The sequence below is a fragment of the Lithobates pipiens genome, unplaced genomic scaffold, assembly GCF_037356315.1.
Source record: "Lithobates pipiens isolate NorthernLeopardFrog02 unplaced genomic scaffold, aLitPip1_a1.2 Scaffold_22, whole genome shotgun sequence".
NCBI classification, from domain to species: domain Eukaryota; kingdom Metazoa; phylum Chordata; class Amphibia; order Anura; family Ranidae; genus Lithobates; species Lithobates pipiens.
The window spans coordinates 289,977,782-290,002,536 of NW_027507784.1; the positions used below are offsets into that span (position 1 = coordinate 289,977,782).

The following is a 24,755-nucleotide window of genomic DNA, read 5'->3' on the forward strand; positions in this document are numbered from 1 at the left end:
TCCATTTACAAACATACAAAGCATACTCCTGTGGTGGTACTCTGGCATCAATATACATAATCATACAATGACATGCATCAATAATTTACAGGACATGTGTTAGCATATATAAATCTTTATTGAGAGAGGCAGAGATAACAGTAACCATGCTATACAATTGCAGACTGACATTTTAGGACAGATTTACTAAAATTAATGAACACAAAATCAGGTGTAGCTTTGCACAGTAACCAACCAGCTTCCAGGTTTTAGCCCCCCGTTCACATCACATTTCAAATCGCAGCCTATTGCCAGCAACGGCACTGTCCCAATCGGTTATGATGTCGACTTTACGACACCACACCGATTTCCAAAAGTAGTTCCTGCACTAGTTTTGGCGACTTTAGGGGCGATTTCAATAGACATCTGTGCACGAACCCTCACAGATGTCTTTCAAATCAGCCCTGAACTCGCACTGAAATGTGGGTTTGACGTTGTGCAAATTCAGCTGAACGCGCACAATTTCAATCCCGCGTTCAGGGTGAACGTACCCTCATTGTCAAAGCTTAATTGAACAAGCTGAAGTTAGAAGCTGATTGATTACTATGCACAGCTGAGCCAGATTCTGTGTTCACCAGTTTTAGTAAATTTACCCCTTTGGGCCCGATGGAGTTTTGAGATGGGTATTTGTATTGTTATCTTGTCACATCACAGATTTCCACAATAGTTGGATTTAAGTCATACAGGAGGTTTATCCTCACGTATGTTTATGTATGCAACAAGAAAGAAGGTGGCCTGATAATTAGATTGGGGAAGTAAGAAAAGTAGTGAAAGAAAATCATTTTTTGTTGAGCCCTATAACATTTGTCCATTTGCTGTAGTTCAAGTAAACAATACCATAACTTCAATGCTCTTGTGATATTGGTACCCACACCGAACGTGCGATCCCGCTGTTAGGTATACATGGCCAGTGGCATTCAGATCTAGCTGGGTTCACTTCCTCATATTTTAAGCCTATAACATTTAGGTTCCATTCATATTAGTGCGTCTCCAAAGCGACTTTAGAGTGACGTTTGGCGCAACTTTGACCCGACTTTACATTCTCTGGATTAAAGTCACATCAAAGGTTGCACCAAAGTAGTGCACTCAACTTTTCAAAGTCGCACCAGTTTGAACGGGTGCTATTGAAAAGAATGGGCCGTGACTTGTCATGTGACTTTGATGTCTAAAGTCACATGACAAATCGCACAAGTGTGAATGGAGCTTTAGGAAGTACAGAGACAATTTGATTAGACAATTAGAATAGTAGATAAGCAAGTAACATTTCAGATGGAGAGGCATTCAGTGACTATCCACATATTGGCTCTCTATAGGCACAATAGTTTCTGAGTTGTGGATTTGAAACAAGCATGTAATTGGTAAAATGTTGGGGGTCATATTGGAGCTATATAAATAATAATAATAATCAATAATGCACCACTAACTTTGAGCCCCAATGGGGTCTCAAAACACTATTCCTATTTTGACTCCGCTGCTAGCATTGCACATCTCTCATATATGTCATGCAAAAATTAATCAAATATATTGTAGTACGCTGCACTATCAAAATTTAAATATCCAGATATGCTGTATGCCACCCACAATAAAGTGATATTAGTGCTCAAATATACATGTAAGATTGCAAATAAAGTGCAATCTCTTGAGAAATACACCAGCACAGCACACCACCGCGTTATCAGCCGTTATATACCGCTGATTTACACTGCTTTAGAGTGGCGCTCTGACACGCCATGGTAATGTGAGTACCCTGTGTGGGATTTTTAATGTGTTTAAAATTAAACGATTTTTACATACTGCACTATGAAGTCCTCCTCTCTCTATTGATATACCGAGGCACAAGATAATAATAATAATAGTAACTGTTTTCTCTCCTCATGTTGAGTATAACCTCCTCTTCTGACGCTGTCGTCACTTTTTCCAGACTAATGATGTTGTACAGAATATGTTTGGGGAATGGAGCTACAACAATGTAACCTGGAAAGATGCGTCAGTTAGAAGAGCTTGGATACAAGGACTACTCTGCATGGTGCAGCACAAGCAGGCTCTTACCCTTCTACATCAGTGTGGTGAGTATACTAAACGTTAATAATATGATTACTAAAGCGCTGACAAGAGTAAAAACTACAAACCTATCTATAATATGGCTAATTATATAAATGGAAAAACAGCAGCAGCTATTTAAAATGTGTTCTGGCACCACATGTACAAATGAATAAAAACAAATAATAGTGTGCTAAATTGGCACTGATAGGTGGCACGGATGGGCACTGATAGGTGTCAAGGATGGGCACTGATAGGTGGCACTGATGTACACTAATTGGTACGGATGGAAGCCAAACAATAATGCCTGCCAATCAGTGATGCCCATTGTGGGCACTCATTGGCATCCCTGGTGGTCTAGGGTGGCATACCTGTTGGTGACATGCCTGGTGGTCCTAGTGGCATCCCTGGTGGTCCAGTATGGGCATCCTCGGGGGGGCTGGGCTGATAATAAATCAGCACAGACCCCCCTGGCAGAGGAGCAGCCGATCAGCTCTCCTCTACTCGCGTATGACATACTCGAGTGAGGAACTGCCGATCAATAGCTCTTCCAGTTTACACTGTGATTGGACACGGCTGATCACGTGGTAAAGGGTCTCAGTCAGAGACTCTTTACTTAGACCGGTGTTGCGGCATGTCAGACTGACAACAACCCGGGGGGCACGTTATATGACGTCCAGTCAGGATATTGAAACCACTTTGCCACCGTCATTTTGCTATATGGCGAGGACGGCAAGTGGTTAAGGAGCATAAAATATCAGCTTTACCTTCCTGACAGTGCTGATGTCACTTCCAGTGATGTGATGACGCCATCATTGGCTCTGATCCAACATGTTTTGTCAGTCCCATGTGACTCTTTTAAAGGTGCAAAACACAGCTCAATTTTTAAATTCAAGGCCTTAGTGGCCTTGTCGGCACCACCTGGCTTGACAAAAGCCGTTTCCTTGATGGAGATTGTTGAACAGTGACTGCATCCAATAAGAAGCTGTCATTTTACTGGTATTGTGTTCTGGTATTCTGACAGTCATGGGTCATCTGGGGAGGTTTTTTCATCAAATGCTTTTTAGTGAAGAAGGAGTAATCTTTGAGATTCTGCAGGCTGAATGAGGGAAATCCAATATATCTATGTATAGCTAGTTTAGAATAGTGTGTCCATTTCTGGAGACCTCCCTTACAAAAAGATATTGATAAAATAGAATGAGTGCAGCAATAACTAAAATGGCGAGGCAACTAAATGGTGAAAGATCTGAGGATAAAACATATTAGGAGACACTGCAGGAACTTAGTGTTACTAAACCCACAACAGTGAAATCAGTCTGTATATGCAGTAAAGCATGCTTGTTCTACTCACTGTGGAACATAAGGCATCCTGTGCATGGTGTCAAAAGGCTATTTGGTACTCCCTTTATTTTGCTGTCCCCAATCCATTTCCTGATTGTACAGAGCCTTGGGGGCACTCTGCACATGCCCAGTTTGGTGTGTATTGCTAGAGAGTTTTTTTGTGTTTTGTTTTTGGAAGGGTGCGTGTGATCAGCACAGGGGCCAATCAGCACTGTTCAGACATAGGGTCAGGGGTCATGCAGGCTCATAAGGACAGTCAGAGGAGAATGAAGACTCCTCCTATACTGTACTGTGGGAGACCAGATATAGTGAATGCAGGGTCCTGGGTTAAGTAACACTTTAAAGAAGAATGGTTGTTAAAACAAAAAAAAGGGAAAGGGGGTAAATGATTTATTGATCTAGTTAGTAGCACACTTCCTGTCTTGGGGTGTCTTCATTCCACTGGAGGAGCAACCTATCAAATTTTGCCCCACTCCTTCTGAAATGGAGAAGCATGTTTTCAATAGAGTTGATGATTAAATCTAAACTCCAGGCAGATATAAAAGACCAGCATTTCATTCAGATGTTTACAATCATTAGTTGTACATTTCATTTAGCTAGTATGAATACCTAACTCTTTATATTCACTTCATGTAATCAATTGAACAGCAGACTGGGAGAGGAAGACCATGCAGTGTCACAATCAAATGTACAGCACTTGAGACCCATTACTTGAGTGTTTTTCAGCTTGACACTCAACAAGCAAAATCCCATCTATTGCAATGGCCCCTGTTCATATTTGAGTGTTTTGTTGCCTGTCACTTAAACATGTATATGAGCTACTTTTTAGGCTTCATGCACACGAGACGCAGATACAAACGCTGCTGGACACATGTTGAAACCGGCGTTTAGAAACGCGCGTTTTACCGCGATTTAGCGGCGTTTTACCGCGTTTTACCGCGTTTGCGTCTAGAAGCGTTTAGTTAAGCTAACATCATAGACCCTCCCCAGCTCAAAAATTAACTATTTCAGCAATTTTGTGAGACCAGAGTGAGTAGCAGCAGCTGTGAGAGCTGCAGTGTACTTGTATTTAGCGTGTCACTTGCCACGGCACCTGCCACAAGTTGTGGATTGTCCACTTGCCACGTGACTTGCCACATCACCTGCCACGTCACTTGCCATGTCATCTGCCACAAGTTGTGGATTGTCCAACTGCCACGTCACCTGCCACAAGTTGTGGATTGTCCACTTGCCACGTGACTTGCCACATCACCTGCCACGTCACTTGCCACGTCACCTGCCACAAGTTTTGGATTGTCCACTTGCCACGTCACTTGCCACGTCACTTGCCACAAGTTGGGGATTGTCCACTTGCCACATCACCTGCCACAAGTTGTGGATTGTCCACTTGCCACGTCACTTGCCACGTCACTTGCCACATCACCTGCCACGTCACTTGCCACGAGATGTGGATTGTCCACTTTCCACGTCATCTGCCATGCCACCTGCCACAAGCTGTGGATTGTCCACTTGCCATGTCACCAGCCACATCACCTGCCACAAGTTGTGGATTGTCCACTTGCCACGTGACTTGCCACATCACCTGCCACGTCACTTGCCACATCACCTGCCACAAGTTGTGGATTGTCTACTTGCCACGTCACTTGCCACATCACCTGCCACGTCACTTGCCACAAGTTGTGGATTGTCCACTTGCCACGTGACTTGCCACATCACCTGCCACGTCACTTGCCACGTCACCTGCCACAAGTTTTGGATTGTCCACTTGCCACGTCACTTGCCACGTCACTTGCCACAAGTTGGGGATTGTCCACTTGCCACATCACCTGCCACAAGTTGTGGATTGTCCACTTGCCACGTCACTTGCCACATCACCTGCCACGTCACTTGCCACGAGATGTGGATTGTCCACTTTCCACGTCATCTGCCATGCCACCTGCCACAAGCTGTGGATTGTCCACTTGCCACGTCACCAGCCACATCACCTGCCACAAGTTGTGGATTGTCCACTTGCCACGTGACTTGCCACGTCACCTGCCACGTCACTTGCCACATCACCTGCCACAAGTTGTGGATTGTCTACTTGCCACGTCACTTGCCACATCACCTGCCACGTCACCTGCCACAAGTTGTGGATTGTCCACTTGCCACGTCACCTGCCACGTCCCCTGCCACGTCACCTGCCACAAGTGGATTGTCCACTTGCCACGTCACCTGCCACGTCACCTGCCACAAGTTGTGGATTGTCCACTTGCCACGTCACTTGCCACGTCACCTGCCACAAGTTAGGGATTGTCCACATCACCTGCCACGTCACTTGCCACATCACCTGCCACAAGTTGTGGATTGTCCACTTGCCACGTCACTTGCCACATCACCTGCCACGTCACTTGCCACAAGATGTGGATTGTCCACTTTCCATGTCACCTGCCATGCCACCTGCCACAAGTTGTGGATTGTCCACTTGCCACGTCACCAGCCACATCACCTGCCACAAGTTGTGGATTTCCACTTGCCACGTGACTTGCCACATCACCTGCCACATCACTTGCCACGTCACCTGTCACAAGTTGTGGATTGTCCACTTTCCACATCACTTGCCACCTGCCATGTCACTTGCCACAAGCTGTGGATTGTCCACTTGCCACGTCACCTGCCACATCACTTGCCACATCACTTGCCACATCACCTGCCACGTCACCTGCCACAAGTTGTGGATTGTCCACTTGCCACGTCACTTGCCACATCACCTGCCACGTCACTTGCCACGAGATGTGGATTGTCCACTTGCCACGTCACTTGCCACGTCACCTGCCACGTCACTTGCCACGTCACCTGCCACAAGTTTTGGATTGTCCACTTGCCACGTCACTTGCCACGTCAGCTGCCACGTCACTTGCCACAAGATGTGGATTGTCCACTTGTCACATCACCTGCCACATCACTTGCCACATCACCTGCCACGCCACCTGCCACAAGTTGTGGATTGTCCACATGCCACGTCCCTTGCCACGTCCCTTGCCACGTCACCTGCCACAAGTGGATTGTCCACTTGCCACATCACTTGCCACAAGTTGTGGATTGTCCACTTGCCACGTCCCTTGCCACGTCCCCTGCCACGTCACCTGCCACAAGTGGATTGTCCACTTGCCACATCACTTGCCACATCACCTGCCACAAGTTGTGGATTGTCCACTTGCCACGTCACCTGACACAAGTTGTGGATTGTCCACTCGCCACGTCACTTGCCACATCCCCTGCCACAAGTGGATTGTCCACTTGCCACGTCACTTGCCACGTCCCCTGCCACAAGTGGATTGTCCACTTGCCACGTCACTTGCCACGTCACCTGCCACAAGTTATGGATTGTCCACTTGCCACGTCACATGCCAGTCACCTGCCACAAGTTGTTGATTTTCCACTTGCCACGTCACCTGCCAGGTCACTTGCCGCGTCACCTGCCAGGTCACTTGCCGCGTCACCTGCCAGGTCACTTGCCACGTCACCTGCCACAAGTTGTGGATTGTCCACTTTCCATGTCACTTGCCACTTCACCTGCCACGTCACTTGCCACAAGTTGTGGATTGTCCACATGCCACATCACTTGCCACCTGCCATGTCACTTGCCACAAGTTGTGGATTGTCCACTTGCCACGCCACTTGCCACCTGCCATGTCACTTGCCACAAGTTGTGGATTGTCCACTTGCAATTGCAATTGTTTAAAATATTTTTCTAATGGTTTTTCATCATTTGCAATCATTTTTGAGATTTTTAATGTAAAAAAAAAGGTCACCTTTAAAAACGCATATAAACGCAAACGCGGCTAAACGCGGTAGCGGCGTTTTGCCGCGTTTTACCGCGTTTTGCGTCTGAAACGTGGAAATTTTTGTTTCTGAACGCATTTTTTTGCTTCTGGAAAAACGAGACTAAACGCAACTGCATAAAAACGGAAAAAAACGAGACTGTGTGCATGGACACATAGGATAACATTGAATGAGTTCAGGGGCAGTTGAAAAAACTGTCCAACTGCATCTGAACGCGCGTTTAACTGCGTCTCGTGTGCATGAGGCCTTAGGCGGATTTGAGCATTTTTGTCCCCCATAGACTTGAAAGCAAAGGCATTGAAAAACGTGACATGCGTGTTTTTTTAAGCGTTTTGTTGTGCAATTTTCTGCCCAAACAGCTTTTTGATTTGAAAAACGCCTTAAAAATGTCTATAATGTTTGCAAATCTGATAAAAAAAAAAAACACTTGAAAAATGCATGAAAACGCTCAGATAAGTTTGAATGTAGCCTTAAGGTAACACTGGGAGCTTGCTGGCAGGATGAGAAATCAGAGTGAACTGCACATATGCATGTTACTTTATTGTTTAATCAGCATGCTGTAAACCAGGGGTGCCCAACCAGTGGCCCACAGGCCACATGTGGCCAGCGGAGCCCTCTGATGTGGCCCGCAACCTCCTGCTCTGGGATGGCGAATTGGCAAGCACAGATTGTGGGTTGCCAATCCGCCATCCCAGAGCATCAGTGTTGTGAATTAATCCACTGGTAGAGCACCTGTTTAAAATAAAAAAAGCCACTGGTAGAAGAAGCAAGTGGCTGCAGAGCCACATAAGCCGATGCTTCCTGTATAGCGCCAACTCCTATCACAGGTAGAGTGATTCCAAATGCGATCTGCCTGGGACAACAGCCGGTGATACCTGAATGGAAAACTGTTATTAAAGGTCCGTTTATTATTTAAATCACAGTGTATATATGGGCATATCTGTTCTACGGTGGTTACTGGGTTGCTTTCAAACTGATCCACAGGTGCAGTGCAGAACACCTGTGGTTTACCTGCACTGAGCCATAAACTTCTGTTATTACCTGCAAGTTTAGTGCACGTTCAGAAAGCGCACCACACCTGCAGGATATAATAGAAATCTATGGCAAAGTACAGCTAACCTGCAGGAAAGCCAAATTTGCACTTGTCTGCACCCTCTGTGTGGGTAAACCACAGTGCATCAGTGTGAAAACACCCTTAGGCCCTATTGACACCATCGGTCTGAGCCTCCGTTCACCTCTATCGAGCCGCAGATGTAAACATACTTCTGGCCATTTTTACCCCACCTACCTCCAATCCGATTCGTTCCTTTCTATCTGGGCAGATGGGATCCAAGGGCCCATAGAGTAGAGTGGGTTGTATCCACATCCGCTCTGCATAGGCAGAGTGGACATGGAACTGTCATCCTTCTGCTCCACTCATTGTGGCCCACGACCAGTTACCAAGTCGCTTAAGTGGCCCTCACACTTCAAAAGGTTGAGCACCCCTGCTGTAAACAGACGAAATTAAAATAATTGTGGTTTTCTAAATGTAATGTTTGCCATTTTATGCCACTCAATATATCTTTTCTTTCTCCCTGTAGGGCTGACAGAAGTGATGTTAAGTCTGCTGACTGACTCCAGCCTGTTTGTTGCATCCGCTGTGAATGGCCTTGTAGCTCATGTTTTCCTTATGAGTGTCACTCTGGAAGGACAAGCAGGCACCAGATGTATATCTGGTTTACCTAACGTGGCACAAACCATCTTCAGATATCTAGAGAAACTCCTCACCTCTGATACCCCCCATTTAGTGACACAGTCCTTAAAAGCTCTGACTGGCATCTTCCAGGGCTCCCCAGATACACTGGCAGACATTCTTTGGCCAAGAATATCTGAGCTGACAAAATCTTTGCTGAATCATAAACCTGTCCTTGGGTCACCCCACCTTGAGGGTCTGCTGCTTACTTTGACCAGGTAATGACACCCATAGATCTTTTATTGTTCTCTTGACCCAAGCCAAAGGTTGGGAATCAGCAGCTTGATTCCCAATCTTTCTATTGTGACCATGACTGCTAGTAACTTGAGCAGAACAAGAATCTTACAGAAGTCTCTTTTCACTTGTCTATTTCTTTATCAATGTATGCTCTGTTCATCAATCCCAGGCATGCAAAGTACATGTTCATTTTAACCTATCGTCACAATTTGGGGGTGGCACCATCCCCATAGCGGTCTAGAATGAAGAAGAACTAGTCCAATACTTCCATATTCCAGAAAAACACTATTTGACATATGATCATAAATAAACTTTACTTTGCTTTGGTTTGACATCTCGTGTATCCGGGAATGTGCTGATTAAACATTTCCTCATTTCTGTTATAGGTTACCCATATTCTGCAGTGCTGACAACGATCTGTGGATGGTGGTCAAACATGTACTAAAAGAATTAAGCCCTCTTCAAGCTGGTTCCCTCACATTTGGGCTACTGAAGTTAAAACAATGGTAGGCATATCTGTCAGGGATTTTATTTTAAAGTGGTGGTAAACCCTCTCATATACCCAGTGAAGTGACTGACCTCATGCGATACACATCGATTAAACAAATCCTTCTACATAGGTTTTACTTGTTTATCTGCAGTCTTCTCTTCCCTACGCCCCTTCAACTCCAGAATTGTGTTAAAAACCTTTTCCATCTATTAGTATCACAGAGGAGAGGGCAGAGAACTACAGTTACACTGTGTGAGAGCTGATTGTAGGAAAGTTGCACACCCCCCTCCACACAGCTAACAGGAGCAAAGAAAGGCTTCAGAGCGGTGTTCTGAATACACAAACTATGTGCTGAGCTCTCCTCCCCATCACAAATTTATTTCATATATTGGGTAAACTTCCCAGAAGCAACTCATGCTGATAACAAAGGAACGAAGCACCAGAGAAAAACACCACTTAGAGGTTTGGAGTGCGATAAGTAAACACTACAGATGTATGTGCTTTGCTCAGAATTCATGACTGAGGTTTACTACCACTTTAAGGATAGTTGCCTAATTTACACTGTTTTAGATTAATTCGCCCTATTTCCTATGGTAGATTGCTCAGGTTTTTTACAAAAGTCTAGACGATTGCTATGGGTTTCTCAAAAGCCACAGTATATATTGAAAGGGTACATTTCACATCCTCCAATGAAAAAAATCAGTTTAAGGGCTTGTTCGCACCAGAACGCAGTGCAGGAAACCCATTTTCCATCCGCATTTCCTGCACCGCTTTGAAAATGCGACCTGCTGCAGTGGTCAATGTAATCATAATGACTCCCCAAACACAGATCGTAAAGTGCAGTGCGTTTGCCTGCACCAGATCGCATGGTACCACAGTACTACGCAATCATGTGCAGTACATCTTTGAAAAGTAGTGCATGTATTACTTTTGGGGCTGTCCAGGATGATTTTGTGCCATTCAAATGAATGAGATGAAAATCGTAACGCACTGAATTGCACAGGAACGTATAATGCATATTCATGCAATTCTGGTGTGAACCAGCCCTGAATGAGAGTGTAACCTGTGAGGTCAGTTTGATCCTGTGGCATCAATGACCTATTCAATGGATAAATGTTTATCACCAAAAGTTCCTTTTAGTCCAAGGATGGCTTACTCCACAGCAAAAGGAGGTTTAGAACAGACTTTGAAATTCTGCACACAGATTCAAGTGGTGCTGCCTTTGCCAAAGTTGACTTACAATGCTGTATGACTTCCAGTATGTCTTATGCTTACTCTGGGTTTTCTCTTTTCAGCCCACAGGATGTCCGTCTGCAGTCTCTATGTGTACTGCTCCAACCACTGGATTGCCTACTCAGAGCTTCAGCGGACAATTGTGGACATGTGCAGTTCAGAGGTATAATTACTCTAGAAATAGCTCATATCACTTGTCCCAGCAGATGTTCGGTGACAAGTGACTGTTAGGAAATTAAAACTTGTTCCAATTCCTTCTACATGGGTTTCCTGTCAGAGTCTAAAAAACATGCTGATAAAGCTGCAAGATTATGTTGTAGGATCTAATGTGAATGGTTTACTGTAAACCTAACTGGTTGTGGTCCCTCCACTAAAGGCCTTCTGTGTTAATGCAGGAAAAAATTGATCTGGGAGTATAAACAAAAGTTATACGCATCTGGATGCATGTATTTTATATAGGTAGGATCCTATGCATTACCATTTTAACCACCTCAATACAGGGCACTTACACCCGCTTCCTGCCCAGGCCTTTTCTCAGAGCTGTCACACTTTCAATGACAATTGCGCGGTCATGCTACACTGTAATGTGAAATTCTTATCATTTTCTTCACACAAATAGAGCTTTCTTTTGGTGGTATTTAATCACTCCTGTTTTTTTTTTCCTAAAAAATAAAATTTGTAAATTTTGTAAATGGGTAATTTTTCTCCTTCACTGATGGGCACTGATAAGGCAGCACTGATAGGCTCGAATAGGCTGCACTGATGGGCACAGATGAGGTGGCACTTATAGGTACTGACTAGGTGGCACTGATGAGGCATGAATATGCCGCACTTATGGGCACGGATATGTGGCACAGATAGGCGGCACTGGTGGGCACTGATAGGCTACACTGATGAGGTGGCACTTATAGGTACTGATAAGGTGGCACTGATGAGGCATGAATATGTAGCACTTATGGGCACGGATATGTGGCACAGATAGGCAGCACTGGTGGGCACTGATGAGGCGTGAATATGCCTAACTTATGGGCACTGCTATGCGGTACTGATGGGCACAGATAGGTGGCACTGGTGGGTGGCATTGATGGGCAGCACTAATAGCCAGCACTGACTGGCATCACTAATGGCCAATGATTGCTCGTACTTGTGGGCACTGATTGCTGGCAGTGGTGGGCAATCGTCGCTGACTCTTAATTGTAATCAGGGCACTGATGATCAGTGGTGCCCTGATTAAGTACCTAGCTGTCCCCTGTGACGAGATGCCACTGATCGGCTCTTCTTTCACTCTGTCAGTGGGGGGCGCGCGAGAGCAGTCGCTCTGGGAGGCCGTCATATGAGGTCCACCCAGAACGAGAGAAAAATCAAGCAGCTGCTCACCTTGTTTCTATGTGTCCCCACATATATACATAAAGATACATATTAAAATGTGGTGCATGCTTCAATAACCATCTCACAGAAATATATCAATAAATACATTAAAATGTAATGCCTTACTAGTGCTCAATAAATACAAACTATATCTATGATACATTTGTATAAGGTACAAGTGCTCTATATAAAGTGTTCACTTATCAACCCTGCTAGGGGTCGATACCACAGTTCCAGTGCAGTGAATTGAGTGCAAATAATAAAACAATGGCTGCGATTATTGATATGTCCCATATAGAGGTTGATACCACACCTCCACAAGTGTTAATTACAAGTGTCCACAACATTTAGATTTATTAACAAAAGAGTTCCGATATTCATGTGTTTTTAATGTATGTGCTTCAACCTCCCCTGTAATTCAGCACACCGTGTTCCACTCTTGTGCTAAAGTGGTCGCTCACCTTCAGAGAGAGGACATTAATGGTTTCCCAAAGCGCATACACCCATTATGAGGTGTTTTTATCCAAACAGGAGTGTAATATCTATTTTACATAAAGCAGTTGTTTACAGGTTTACACTCTGGGAGGAATTCTTTTATTCACATGATGCTATTACTGGATGCACTGTGGAGAGGAGTAGGAGTGGAGAGTCATGGTGTATACACACAAGAGCGGAAACCGGAGTGGAGAATCATGGTGTATACACACAAGAGCGGAAACCAGAGTGGAGAGTCATGGTGTATACACACAAGAGCGGAAACCGGAGTGGAGAGTCATGGTGTATACACACAAGAGCGGAAACCGGAGTGGAGAGTCATGGTGTATACACACAAGAGCGGAAACCGGAGTGGAGAGTCATGGTGTATACACACAAGAGCGGAAACCGGAGTGGAGAGTCATGGTGTATACACACAAGAGCGGAAGATTTTTTTCCATCAAGCAGAAGTAGACCTGTATGAAATTCTAGGCCTATACTGCAGGTGAGTGGCCACTTTAGCACAAGAGTGGAACACAGTTTGATGAACACAGAGATTGTCACTAAAAATTAGGTGTTTGATGAGGTCTTCATTGTTTGTAGATTGATCGATCAACTTGGGTCCAATCTGCCTGCCCATACCTGGTTAGAATCTCGGCTGGTCCCTGCTGAGCCGGCCGAGATTCAAACCTTCTATGTGCAACTGCACCTAACAGCTTCCTTCTGTCTTTCTGCTAAAAGAAAATAAGGGTTGACAAGGTCATCTACAGTTTGGAACATCTCAGTTAGTCAGATTTTAGAAGAGCTGCTTATGGGTACCTCTCCATCGACCTCAGTCAACAGACAGGAGCAAGGTCATGTCATTTTTATGGCTTTACCTATAATGGCAGTTATATGTTTTTTTTCTTACTTAAAGCATCTAGAAAATGAACTGTTTGTATGTGCATTTGCTTTGTAGGTCTTCTAGATGAACCTGTGTGTGATCCAGTCATTGTTGAGAGCCTCCTGTCTATAAAGTCTTCATGTATTGGACTGTTGTGTCAGTGTCTGAGCCATCTAACCGATCTGTGTGACCAGGTATGTTTTTCATTAAATCACACCTTGAATTATGTGTACATGTAGTATGTATGCCCTCTAATTACCTTCATATAATATCATTGTCTTTTACTAGGACTGTCTTCCAACACAGATTCCCCACGTCTCTGTTCTGCACTCCATTGTGTCAGTGCTGCAGTTGTGCATCGGTCAATCAGTGTGTACATTCCCTGCAGGGTCCCACTTCAGCAGGTTCCTAATAGCTTGTCTCCGAGTGCAAAGGTCGGCGCTGGATGCCATCGCAGCTCTTTCAGTTTGGCCATGTAAGCTAAATATTGCATAGTTGTTAATTCTGTCAAAGCACAGATTAAATATTGGTTTACTAAAAGCCTAAAATCTGGCGGGTTTACATGATGGTGGGTGGGGTTAAAGTACAGTATTTCACAAAAGTGAGTACACCCCTCACATTTTTGTAAATGTTTTATTATATCTTTTCATGTGACAACACTGCAGAAATGACACTTTACTACAATGTAAAGTAGTGAGAGTACAGCTTGTATAACCGTGTACATTTGCTGTCCCCTCAAAATAACTCAACACAGCCATTAATGTCTTAACTGCTGGCAACAAAAGTGATTACACCCCCAAGTGAAAATGTCCAAATTTGGCCCAACGTGTCAATATTTTGTGTGGCCACCATTATTTTCCAGCACTGCCTTAACCCTCTTGGGCATGGAGTTCACCAGAGCTTCACAGGTTGGCACTGGAGTCTTCTTCCAATCCTCCATGATGACATCACGGAGCTGGTGGATGTTAGAGACCTTGTGCTCCTCCACCTTCTGTTTGAGGATGCCCCACAGATGCTCAATAGGGTTTAGGTCTGGAGGCATGCTTTGCCAGTCCATCATTTTTACCCTCAGCTTCTTTAGCAAGGCAGTGGTCATCTTAGGGGTGTGTTTGGGGTCGTTATCATTGGAATACTGCTCTGCGGCTCAGTCTCCGAAGGGAGGGGATCATGCTCGGCTTCAGCATGCCACAGTACATGTTGGCATTCATGGTTCCCTCAATGAACTGTAGCTTCCCAGTGCCGGCAGCACTCATGCAGCCCCAGACCATGACACTCCCACCACCATGCTTGACTGTAGGCAAGACTCACTTGTCTTTGTACTCCTCACCTGGTTGCCACCACACACACTGGACACCATCTGAACCAAGTAAGTTTATCTTGGTCTCATCAGACCACAGGACATGGCTCCAGTAATCCATGTCCTTAGTCTGCTTGTCTTCAGCAAACTGCTGGCTTTCTTGTGCATCATCTTTAGAAGAGGCTTCCTTCTGGGACGACAGCCATGCGGACCAATTTGATGCAGTGTGCTGCGTATGGTCTGAGCACTGACAGGCTGACCCCCACCCCTTCAACCTCTGCAGCAATGCTGGCAGCACTCATATGTCTATTTCCCAAAGACAACCTCTACATATGATGCTGAGCACGTGCATGCGACTTCTTTGGTCAACCATGGCGAGGCCTGTTCTGAGTGGAACCTGTCCTGTTAAACCACTGTATGGTCTTGGCCACCTTGCTGCAGCTCAGTTTCAGGGTCTTGGCAATCTTCTTATAGCCTATGCCACCTTTATGTTCAGAAACAATTATTTTTTTTCCAGATCCTCTTTGCCATGTTCCAGTTCTTTGCCATGAGGTGCCATGTTGAACTTCCAGTGACCAGTATGGGAGAGTGAGAGCGATAACACCAAATTTAACACACCTGCTCCCCATTCACAGATGAGACCTTGAAACACTAAAGAGTCACATGACAGCAGGCAGGGAAAATGGCTAATTTGGACATTTTTACTTAGGGGTGTACTCACTTTTGTTACCAGCGGTTTAGACATTAATGGCTGTGTGTTGAGTTATTTTCAGGGGACAGCAAATTTACACTGTTATACAAGCTGTGCACTCACTACTTTACATTGTAGAAAAGTGTAATTTCTTCAGTATTGTCACATGAAAATACATAATAAAAATGGGAGGGGTATACTCACTTTTGTGAGATACTGTATGTGTGAAACGCATCTACCATCTAACAAGAGTGGCCTTAAAACTCTCCAGCGCATTCCCCTAAGACCACCCCAAAGTACTCTTCTCTTATTGGGATCACACCCCAAATTCTCCATCCCCAATTGTTTATGCCTTCTTCTGGACCCAATGTATATATGAAAAATATTGACACGTTGGGCTAAATTTGGACATTTTCACTTGGGGGTGTAATCACTTTTGTTGCCAGCAGTTAAGACATTAATGGCTGTGTTGAGTTATTTTGAGGGGACAGCAAATGTACACGGTTATACAAGCTGTACACTCAATACTTTACATTGTAGTAAAGTGTCATTTTTTCAGTGTTGTCACATGAAAAGATATAATAAAATATTTACAAAAATGTGAGGGGTGTACTCACTTTTGTGAGATACTGTATATTTCTTAAATTTTGGATAGCGTAGGAAATTATTAGGTCCTTTGTTAAGCTTATTGCTATCTGTATTCATTGGAGTGATTCACACCTCTTTGTCCTGGTGACCATTGTTACCTTGACAAAAAATGAGGGAAAATACAAAAAGGTGCAATAGCTGAGGGAGAATCTTCCAGCAGGGACACCAGTTCATTTGACAATTCTCAAAGGTAGGCATTCTGTCCATATTGGAGAGAGTTCTTCTCATTACCCGATAGGGCTCAAGGACAGGAAGGTAAGGAGAAACTCCCCGGCTCTACAAAACAGCAAAAAATAATCTGTTGGGTTTACACCAGGGGTGCCCAGCCTTTTGAAGAGCGGGGGCCACTTAATCGACTTGGCAACCGGTTGCGGGCCACAATGAGCAGAGCAGGCAGATGACAGGTCTGTGCAGAGCGGACATGGACACAGCCCACTCTACTCCATGGGTCCTCTGATCTGATCAACCCCGACGGAAGGGGATTGCTCTCCTTCTGTTTTTTTGTTTTTTTTTACAGGAATCAGATCGGAGGTAGGCAGGTGTAAATGGACACAAATCTGTTTACATCTGCCATTTCATAGAGGCGAATGTAGAGTCTGATTGGGTCGGGCCGATTGTGTGAAAGGGGCCTTTCACACTATGCAGCACTGTGTCTTTCTTGCTGGTTAGCTACACTTTCTGAAAGTACACCAAACCCGCAGGTAATAACAGAAGTCTATGCCTCAGTGCAGGTAAGCTGAAGGTGCACTGCACCCGCGGATCAGTTTGAAAGCAGCCCAGTAACCACTGCTCAGATATGTCTGTATAAAAACTGCAATTTTAGTAATAAACTGACCTTTATTAACAGTCTTCCATTCAGGTATCGCCTGCTGTTGCTGTCCCCGGCAGAGTGCCTTTGGTATCACTCCGCCTGTGGCAAGAGATGGCGCTATACAGGAAGCATCAGCTTATACAGTTCTGCTCCTCAGCCGCTTGTTTTGCCAGCTTCATTAACAACACAGATGCTCTGGAATGGCGGGTCTGCATCCCATGATCTGGGCTTGCCAATTTGCCATCCCACAGAAGGAGGTTGGGGGCCACATCAGAGGGCTCCGCGGGCCACATGTGGCCTCCGGGCCACTGGTTGGGCACCCCTGGTTTACACTATCTAAATAAGAAATAGTGTTGGCTTTGCATAGATTTTAGTTCTTGTATGGGAGCCTATAAAAGTGCTAATACTATCAGAAACTCCATGTAAGAAACATTACAATAGATTTAAAAAAAAAATTATTTGCTTAACCACTTCAATGCCGGGCACTTTCATTTTTCTGCTTCCAGCGCTGTCACAGTTTGAATGACAATTGCGCGGTCATGCAACACCATACCCAAATTTATTTTGAATGATCATCTTCACACAAATAGAGCTTTCTTTTGGTGGCATTTAATCACTGCTGAGTTTTTTTATTTTTTACTTTTTTTATTTAAAAAAAAAAAAAGCTTTTCTTAGTTTCTATCAGTAAATCTTGTAAATAAGTAATTTTCTCCTTCAGTGATATGTGCTTAGCCTGCACTGATGAAGAGGCACTAATAGATGGCACTGGTGGGCAGCACTGAAAGGCTGCACTGACTGGCATCACTTATGGGCTCTGATTGGTAGCACTAATGGGCACTGCTAGGGCTTTCCTGTAATCAGAGCTCTGATTACCTGCCCTGGTTTCTCCTGCAAGGAGATACCGCTTATCAGCACTCCTCGACACACACTCTGTCAGTGTGAGGCGAGCCGATTCATGGCACTTCTGCATTTAGATGTAACTGGCTGTGATTGGACACAGACGTGTCATCGGCTCTTTACAGAGATCAGGGTCGCACGTGTCCTAGGAACACGGCACAGCCATGATCGTCACGCTGCACGCGACCGCGGGCGTCATCATATGATGTCCGCCCAGAACGACAGCCGCACCACTCCTCCGTCATTTGACGGTGGGCAGGCAGGAAGAGGTTAACAGGACTATATATACATATTTTTAAAAATATTTTCAGTTTACATTCCCTGAGATTATGATGTCTGATATTTGTTTCTGCATTGCAGTGAAGCAGGAAGGTTTGGAGAAGACATACAAGGTGCTTTCTGCATATTTGGAGAACCCAGAAACAGACCCAACGGTAAAAGCCACACATAGGGGTGGATTTACTAAAACTGAAGAGTGCAAAATCTGAAGCAGCGCTGCATAAAAACCAATCGTCTTCCAGGTTTTATTGTCAAAGCTTAATTGAACTAGCTGAAGTTAGAAGCGCCATGCAGAGCTGCACCAAATTTTGCGCAGCTCCAGTTTTAGTAAATGAATCCCATTGTTCTAATGATTGCGCACACAAATGTACAAATGTGATGACTTTATCTTGTACGGGTTGAATCACTCTCTGTTCCCACTTTAGGTTCTGAAAAAAGTTTTCCAGGCCTCTCTGAAGTGGCTTCAGGCCTCCTACACCTCTGCTGAGCACCAAGAAGAAAACCACCATTTTCTAGAAGGTTTGAAAACATAACATACAATGACCCAGTTTATCATTTATGTTTCTTCTGTAAAAAATATCTTTCAGGTGCTTTGGACTTGTAAACTCTGGATAACTGGAGGGTATCTGTTCTAAATTGTATTTTCTACATGAAGATTAACCTCTAAGCCTTGTGAAAGTTTAAAAAATCTAAAAGCCCTGCCTAAAAACATATATACTGCCTACATATACAATATTGTGATACCGGGAGAGAAGCCGCATAAACCCAATCATTAGTGTGAAAGAAAGAAATGCATTTTGGATGAATCCACAGCAGATATGACACAATAATATAGATATATTTTCAGAATATCACATATCTCCTTACACCAAACCTTAATTCATGGTCAGATTTGTTTTTGCTGGACAGGAATTACATAATGTTCTTATGTATTGATATAACTGTTAACTAGGTTAATCAGATAGGGTAAGCCTAAGGGTTTAGTGCAGTGGTCTCCAAAGTGTGGCCCTTTGCTAGGTTTTTTATCCAGCCCTTGGGGCACTATGTCTCCCAGTGATATGAGACACACAGACACCAAGAATGGGGCATAGTACATGCCACTGACACTAATGATGGGACACTATTCTTCCCACTAATATCAATGATGGGGCACCATTCCTCCCAACGACACCAATAATAGGTCACTTTTTCTTTCAGTGAAACCAATGGGGGGGGGGGGGGGCACTACTCTTCCTCCTACTGACTACCAACTCTGAGACCATATTTACTCTCACTGATGCGGAACCTAAAACATTTTATACCCCCATTGGCCACATCCTGGCCCCCCTACAGTCTGAAGGACAGTAAATTGGCCCTTTGAAAGGTTTGGAGACCCCTGGTTTAATACGTTGGATAGTTATCGCTTTCTGTCATAGTATAGCAAGGATTTTATAAGAGAGGTTAAGAAATTGTGAGATTACTGCTATCTGGACAGACAGAAATCTATGTATGTATGTGTAGACCAGAACCCCTGTTAGACTATCCCTGTTGCTGATTTTCCCTCACTTCCTGTTTGGCAAAACCTTTGTCAGCAGAACAGGAACAGAGAGGAAATAACTCTAAGGCCCCTTTCACACTTCTGCAACTTTGGACTGCAAAGTCACATGACAAAACGTACCCCATGATTTTCAGTGAGTACCATTCATATGGTACTCACTACTTTGCTCCGACTTTGATGTGACTTGAGGTCCGTAGACCTCAACATTACACAGGCATTGCGTCAAGTCACGAAAAAAATCGAGTGACTTTCAGGTCGCACAAATGTGAAAGGGGCCCAACAAAGTCCCGATAGCAGTTAGGCCCCTTTCACACTTGTGCGACTTGTCCTGCAACTTGGGACTGCAAAGTCGCATGACAAGTCGTTCCTCATGATTTCCAATGATAACCATTCATATATGTGCAACATCAAGTCGTGTCGACTTCAAAGTAGTTCCTGTACCGACTTTCATGCGAGTTGAGGTCCATATACCTTAAGTTTACACAGGCATTCCCTAAAATCACGGCAAAATTGCAACCGCGAAATAGCGGTAAAATCGTGCGACTTTGAAGTCGTGGTAGTGTGAAAGGGGCCTAAAACGCATCAGGGGTGTTCTAACTCTTTCTCGATCTATTCAAAACTAAAAAGGTTTTGCTGAACCTACACTTTAAAAGTAACAGTTCTAGGTTAGAGATGTTTGAAAGTATACAAAGAATACAAAAATGCCAAGTTTTTTTTTTAATTCACTGAAATTGAAATTCACCCTCTGGGTGCTTTTGTTACGTACAAAACTCTCCCACTATACCTTGGTTGGGCGCTAACATAATAAACTAACCAGCTTATTGTGTAACACTATGCTGAATTTTATTTATGTTTTATTTAATTTTTTTTTAGGTCTTTGTCCAGTACTAATGAAACGGTTATGCAGTCCCTGTTGGGAAGTCCGAGATAGTACTCTAGAATTCATCACTCACCTTCTGAGCTTTGATAAAGGTATAACAGATCATATACATGCATTGTTGGGGTTAGTTTAACCACTTTCTGACCATTGTACTCCTATATTAGGCCTCTCAGCAACAGCTATGAGCTTGGTGTCCTTTTTTTACAGCCAGCGATCATCTGCTAAGTTAAAGTGATTTGGGCAGATCACTTTTACTGAGCTGCTCCCCTCCCGCCATCCATAGTGGTTCATGGGCGCTCTCTGTCTTCTGGGGATCCTGGGACTACAGTGGAGTGATTGTAAGTAAACATATGCACGCCCATTTATATCTCCTCTGCTATCAGCAGATTGTGGGTGCAATGTCAGGCTCTTGAAGACTCTCAGTACACTGTCTGTGTGCACCTCCAATAGGGACAGGCATGTTCTGACGTTCAGGAAGCTCAATGGACTATGAGATCACTCACCAGTGCCCTTACAGTTCTTTGAGAACTACAAACAACCAGCTGCAATGGCTGACAATATTTGTAGTTCATTCTTTCACAGAACTCTTTGAATGATTGACGTGGCTGCGTGGGTGGAGTCTCACACGGTTGCACTGTTTTTAATTTGTGATGGTGGGTGCGGGGAGAATACCCCCCTGCCCACTGTCACAGAAAGGAGGCTGATCGGCGGGTGAGGTGGTGGATGGTCAAGATTTTACACCCTAAATATGGGTGTAACATAAAGGTGAACTTATACTTTAGGCCACTTGCACGCTAAAGCGCCTGTCGTTTTTGCAGTGCTTTTCGTGGCGTTTTTTTTTAAGGTCCTGTGATAACAGGACCTTAAAATCACAGAAAAAATGACCAGTTTTGCTTTCAAGGCGCTGCCCATTCATTATAATGGGCAGGGCGTTTTGGTAGCGCTCCCAACCCCCCCCCCAAAAATGACTTTTTCTAACGTCCTGCAAGCGCACCGGCCAAGTGTGAAAGCACACATTGCAATGAATGGGAGGCAGTTTTCAGGTGCTATTTCTAGCGCTAAAACACCTGAAAACGACCCCAGTGTGAAAAATATTTTTTAATGAATACTTATCAGAGTTTACTGGGAGACTTCTGTTTCTGCCTTATCCCCCACACTATGGAAAATGTGTAAATATATATTTTTTTATATTGTCTTTATCATGGTCAGAACATTTTTTTATTTTTTTTTATATTTATTCTTCAAAATCCTATGAACATTGTGCAGTCTTTTGTCCAGCCAGCAAGTGGAGCCCCAGTCTGCTTTCAACATTTTCAGCTGTTTTGAAAGCAATTCATTTTGTGTTTAGAGAATACGAATAAGTAATTACAGTACATTACGCTTCCTTTTTGTGCTTTGGTAATCCTTTGTCATGTATAACAAAAATAAATAAATCAAACATACAAAATTTAGGGAACAACAGAGGCAATGTAAAGTTAAAGAGGTTGTAAAGTTATTTTTTTTTTAAAATAACAAACATGTTATAATTACCTCCGCTGTGCAGCTCGTTTTGCACAGAGTGGCCCCGAACCTGCTCTTCTGGGGTCCCTCTGCGGCCGTCTCGGCTTCCTCACGCAAGTACTTCTCACGTTCATGCGAGCTCCCTCGCATGGTGAGAAGCACTTGTGGGCACGCTCCTGTGATACAGCCGGCGGCTATAGCTGCTCACTGTATCACTTGGTCCCGCCCCCGGCTTGCCACGTCATTGCATGTGATTGACAGCAGCGCGAGCCAATGGCTGCGCTGCTTTCAATCCATCCACTCTAGCCAAACAGCGGCCAAGCTGATCAGCAAAGAGGATGTTGGGGACGAGCGCAGGACTTTCGAAGGGTCAGGTAAGTAAAACGGGGGGGGGGCGCTGGCACTGGCAGATGTTTTTTCACCTTAATGCATAGAATGCATTAAGGTGAAAAAATATTTACCTTTACAACCCCTTTAAGCAATTCAGTCTGTCCTGTACAACATTTCAAGTGCTAATTAAAGATTGATTGAAATCGTGTTTTTTTTTTTTTTTTTTTTTTGGTTTTGGTTTTAGAGCATGGAGATGTTCTTCAGACTTTGAGTTCTTCTGGACTTCTGCAGCTTGCTGTAGACCTTCTCAAGGATCCAGAAAGTTATGTGCGAGCAAGTGCCGTGACCTGCATGGGACACATAGCCAATATTGCTTATGTTAACACCACATCTGCCTTCAACAGTATCTTGTCCATCGAAGCTTTGAAGAAAGAAGTAAGTGTCTCTGGATATTATTTTTATCCTGACAGTGTCATTTCTTTAGTGTTGTCACATGAAAAGATATAATAAAATATTTACAAAAATGTGAGGGGTGTACTCACTTTGGTGAGATACTGTGTGTGTGTATATTATATATATATATATATATATATATATATATATATATGTATGTATATATGTATATATATATATGTATGTATATATATATATATATATATATATATATATATATATATATTCATTCAGGAACTCACCTGTTTGGATCCCAAAGACTATCTTCAAAAGTATAGATAAATAGACGTATGAGTGCTGCCAGCATTACTGCAAAGATTGAAGGGGTGGGGGGGGGTCAGCCTGTCAGTGCTCAGACCATATGCCGCACACTGCATCAAATTTGTCTGCATGGCTGTCATCCCAGAAAGAAGCCTCTTCTAAAGATTATGTACAAGAAAGCCCACAAACAGTTTGCTGAAGACAAGCAGACTAAGGACATGGATTACTGGAAACATGCCCTGTGTTATGATGAGACCAAGATAAAAACATATTTGGTTCAGATGGTGTCAAGCGTGTGTGGTGGCAGCCAGGTGAGGAGTACAAAGACAAGTGTGTATTGCCTACATTCAAGCATGGTGATGGGAGTGTCATGGTCTGGGGCTGAATGAGCACTGGGGAGCTACAGTTCATTGAGGGAACCATGAATGGCAACATGTGTTGTGACATACTGAAGCAGAGAATGATCCATTCCCTTCAGAGACTGGGCCGCAGGGCAGTATTCCAACGTAACGACCCCAAACACACCTCCAAGATGACCACTGCCTTGCTAAAGAAGCAGAGGGTAAAGGTGATGGACTGACCAAGCATGTCTCCAGACCTAAACCCTTGAGGGGACAGCAAATTTACACTGTTATACAAGCTGTACACTCACTACTTTACATTGTAGCAAAGTGTCATTTCTTCAGTGTTGTCACATGAAAAGATATAAAATATTTGCAAAAATGTGAGGGGTGTACTCACTTTTGTGAGATACTGTATGTGTGTATATATATATATATATATATATATATATATATATATAAAATGAAAGGGGGAAGAAATTTCATTTTTAGTACTTTGACTTTCCCGATCAGCGATAGGGGAATATTCTGGCAGGCCTGTAATCTATGTTTTAGCGCCTGAAGTTACGGAGTAGCATTCAACGGAATAAAGTCAGAAACTAAACTAGAGTTATGAATACCCAAGTATTTGACCTTATCCACCCACTGTAATGGGCAATTTTCAGGGACCCTTAGATTGGGAAAGGGTGTTTTAAGTGGCAAATTTACACCAGTTAACTTTCAGTTCAGAAAACATGGCAAAAGTATTTAATATGGATAGAGCCACAGATAAAAAGTCAAGAATAAAAGTCAGAATCACAGAGAAAAGGGACCACGTTGTCCACATATAGAGCTGTTTTTTTCCCTAAAACTTTTGTTTTTCAAGTAAATTGTTAGTGCCAATTAGATTTTTCTTTTATTATTATTTTTTTATTTTGCAGGCTAGCTTATAAGTGTGCTGGGAAAGCTTCTGTTTGTATTGTGAAATGCCCTTCCATGCGCACCTTACTTTAAAAGCTAGTTATAAATTGGGGTGGTGTCTAGGAAGTCTTGCATAGTTTGGTGCAGGGACACTTTGGATGCGTTCAGCTGTCATTGTGCCCTTGCTGGGTTTCTAATGTGTTACTTTTAAGGTGTAATGGGCTCCCTCCAGGCATACCTGCCCTTGATTTATCCACTGCTATATATA

General features: G+C 43.8%; 1 protein-coding gene across 2 annotated transcripts in view; it reads left to right on the plus strand.

Moving 5' to 3' along the window:
* BRAT1 (BRCA1 associated ATM activator 1) overlaps positions 1–24,755 on the plus strand; it is a 39,822-nt gene that overhangs the window by 9,686 nt on the left and 5,381 nt on the right. For both annotated transcript variants that reach the window (XM_077449156.1, XM_077449157.1), the window contains exons 4-13: positions 1,961–2,105; positions 8,826–9,195; positions 9,601–9,720; positions 11,000–11,100; positions 13,738–13,856; positions 13,951–14,137; positions 18,367–18,440; positions 18,711–18,804; positions 20,696–20,794; positions 22,777–22,967. In XM_077449156.1, the coding sequence (XP_077305282.1) occupies positions 1,961–2,105; positions 8,826–9,195; positions 9,601–9,720; positions 11,000–11,100; positions 13,738–13,856; positions 13,951–14,137; positions 18,367–18,440; positions 18,711–18,804; positions 20,696–20,794; positions 22,777–22,967 (1,500 nt within the window). The remainder of the gene's footprint in view (positions 1–1,960; positions 2,106–8,825; positions 9,196–9,600; positions 9,721–10,999; positions 11,101–13,737; positions 13,857–13,950; positions 14,138–18,366; positions 18,441–18,710; positions 18,805–20,695; positions 20,795–22,776; positions 22,968–24,755) is intronic.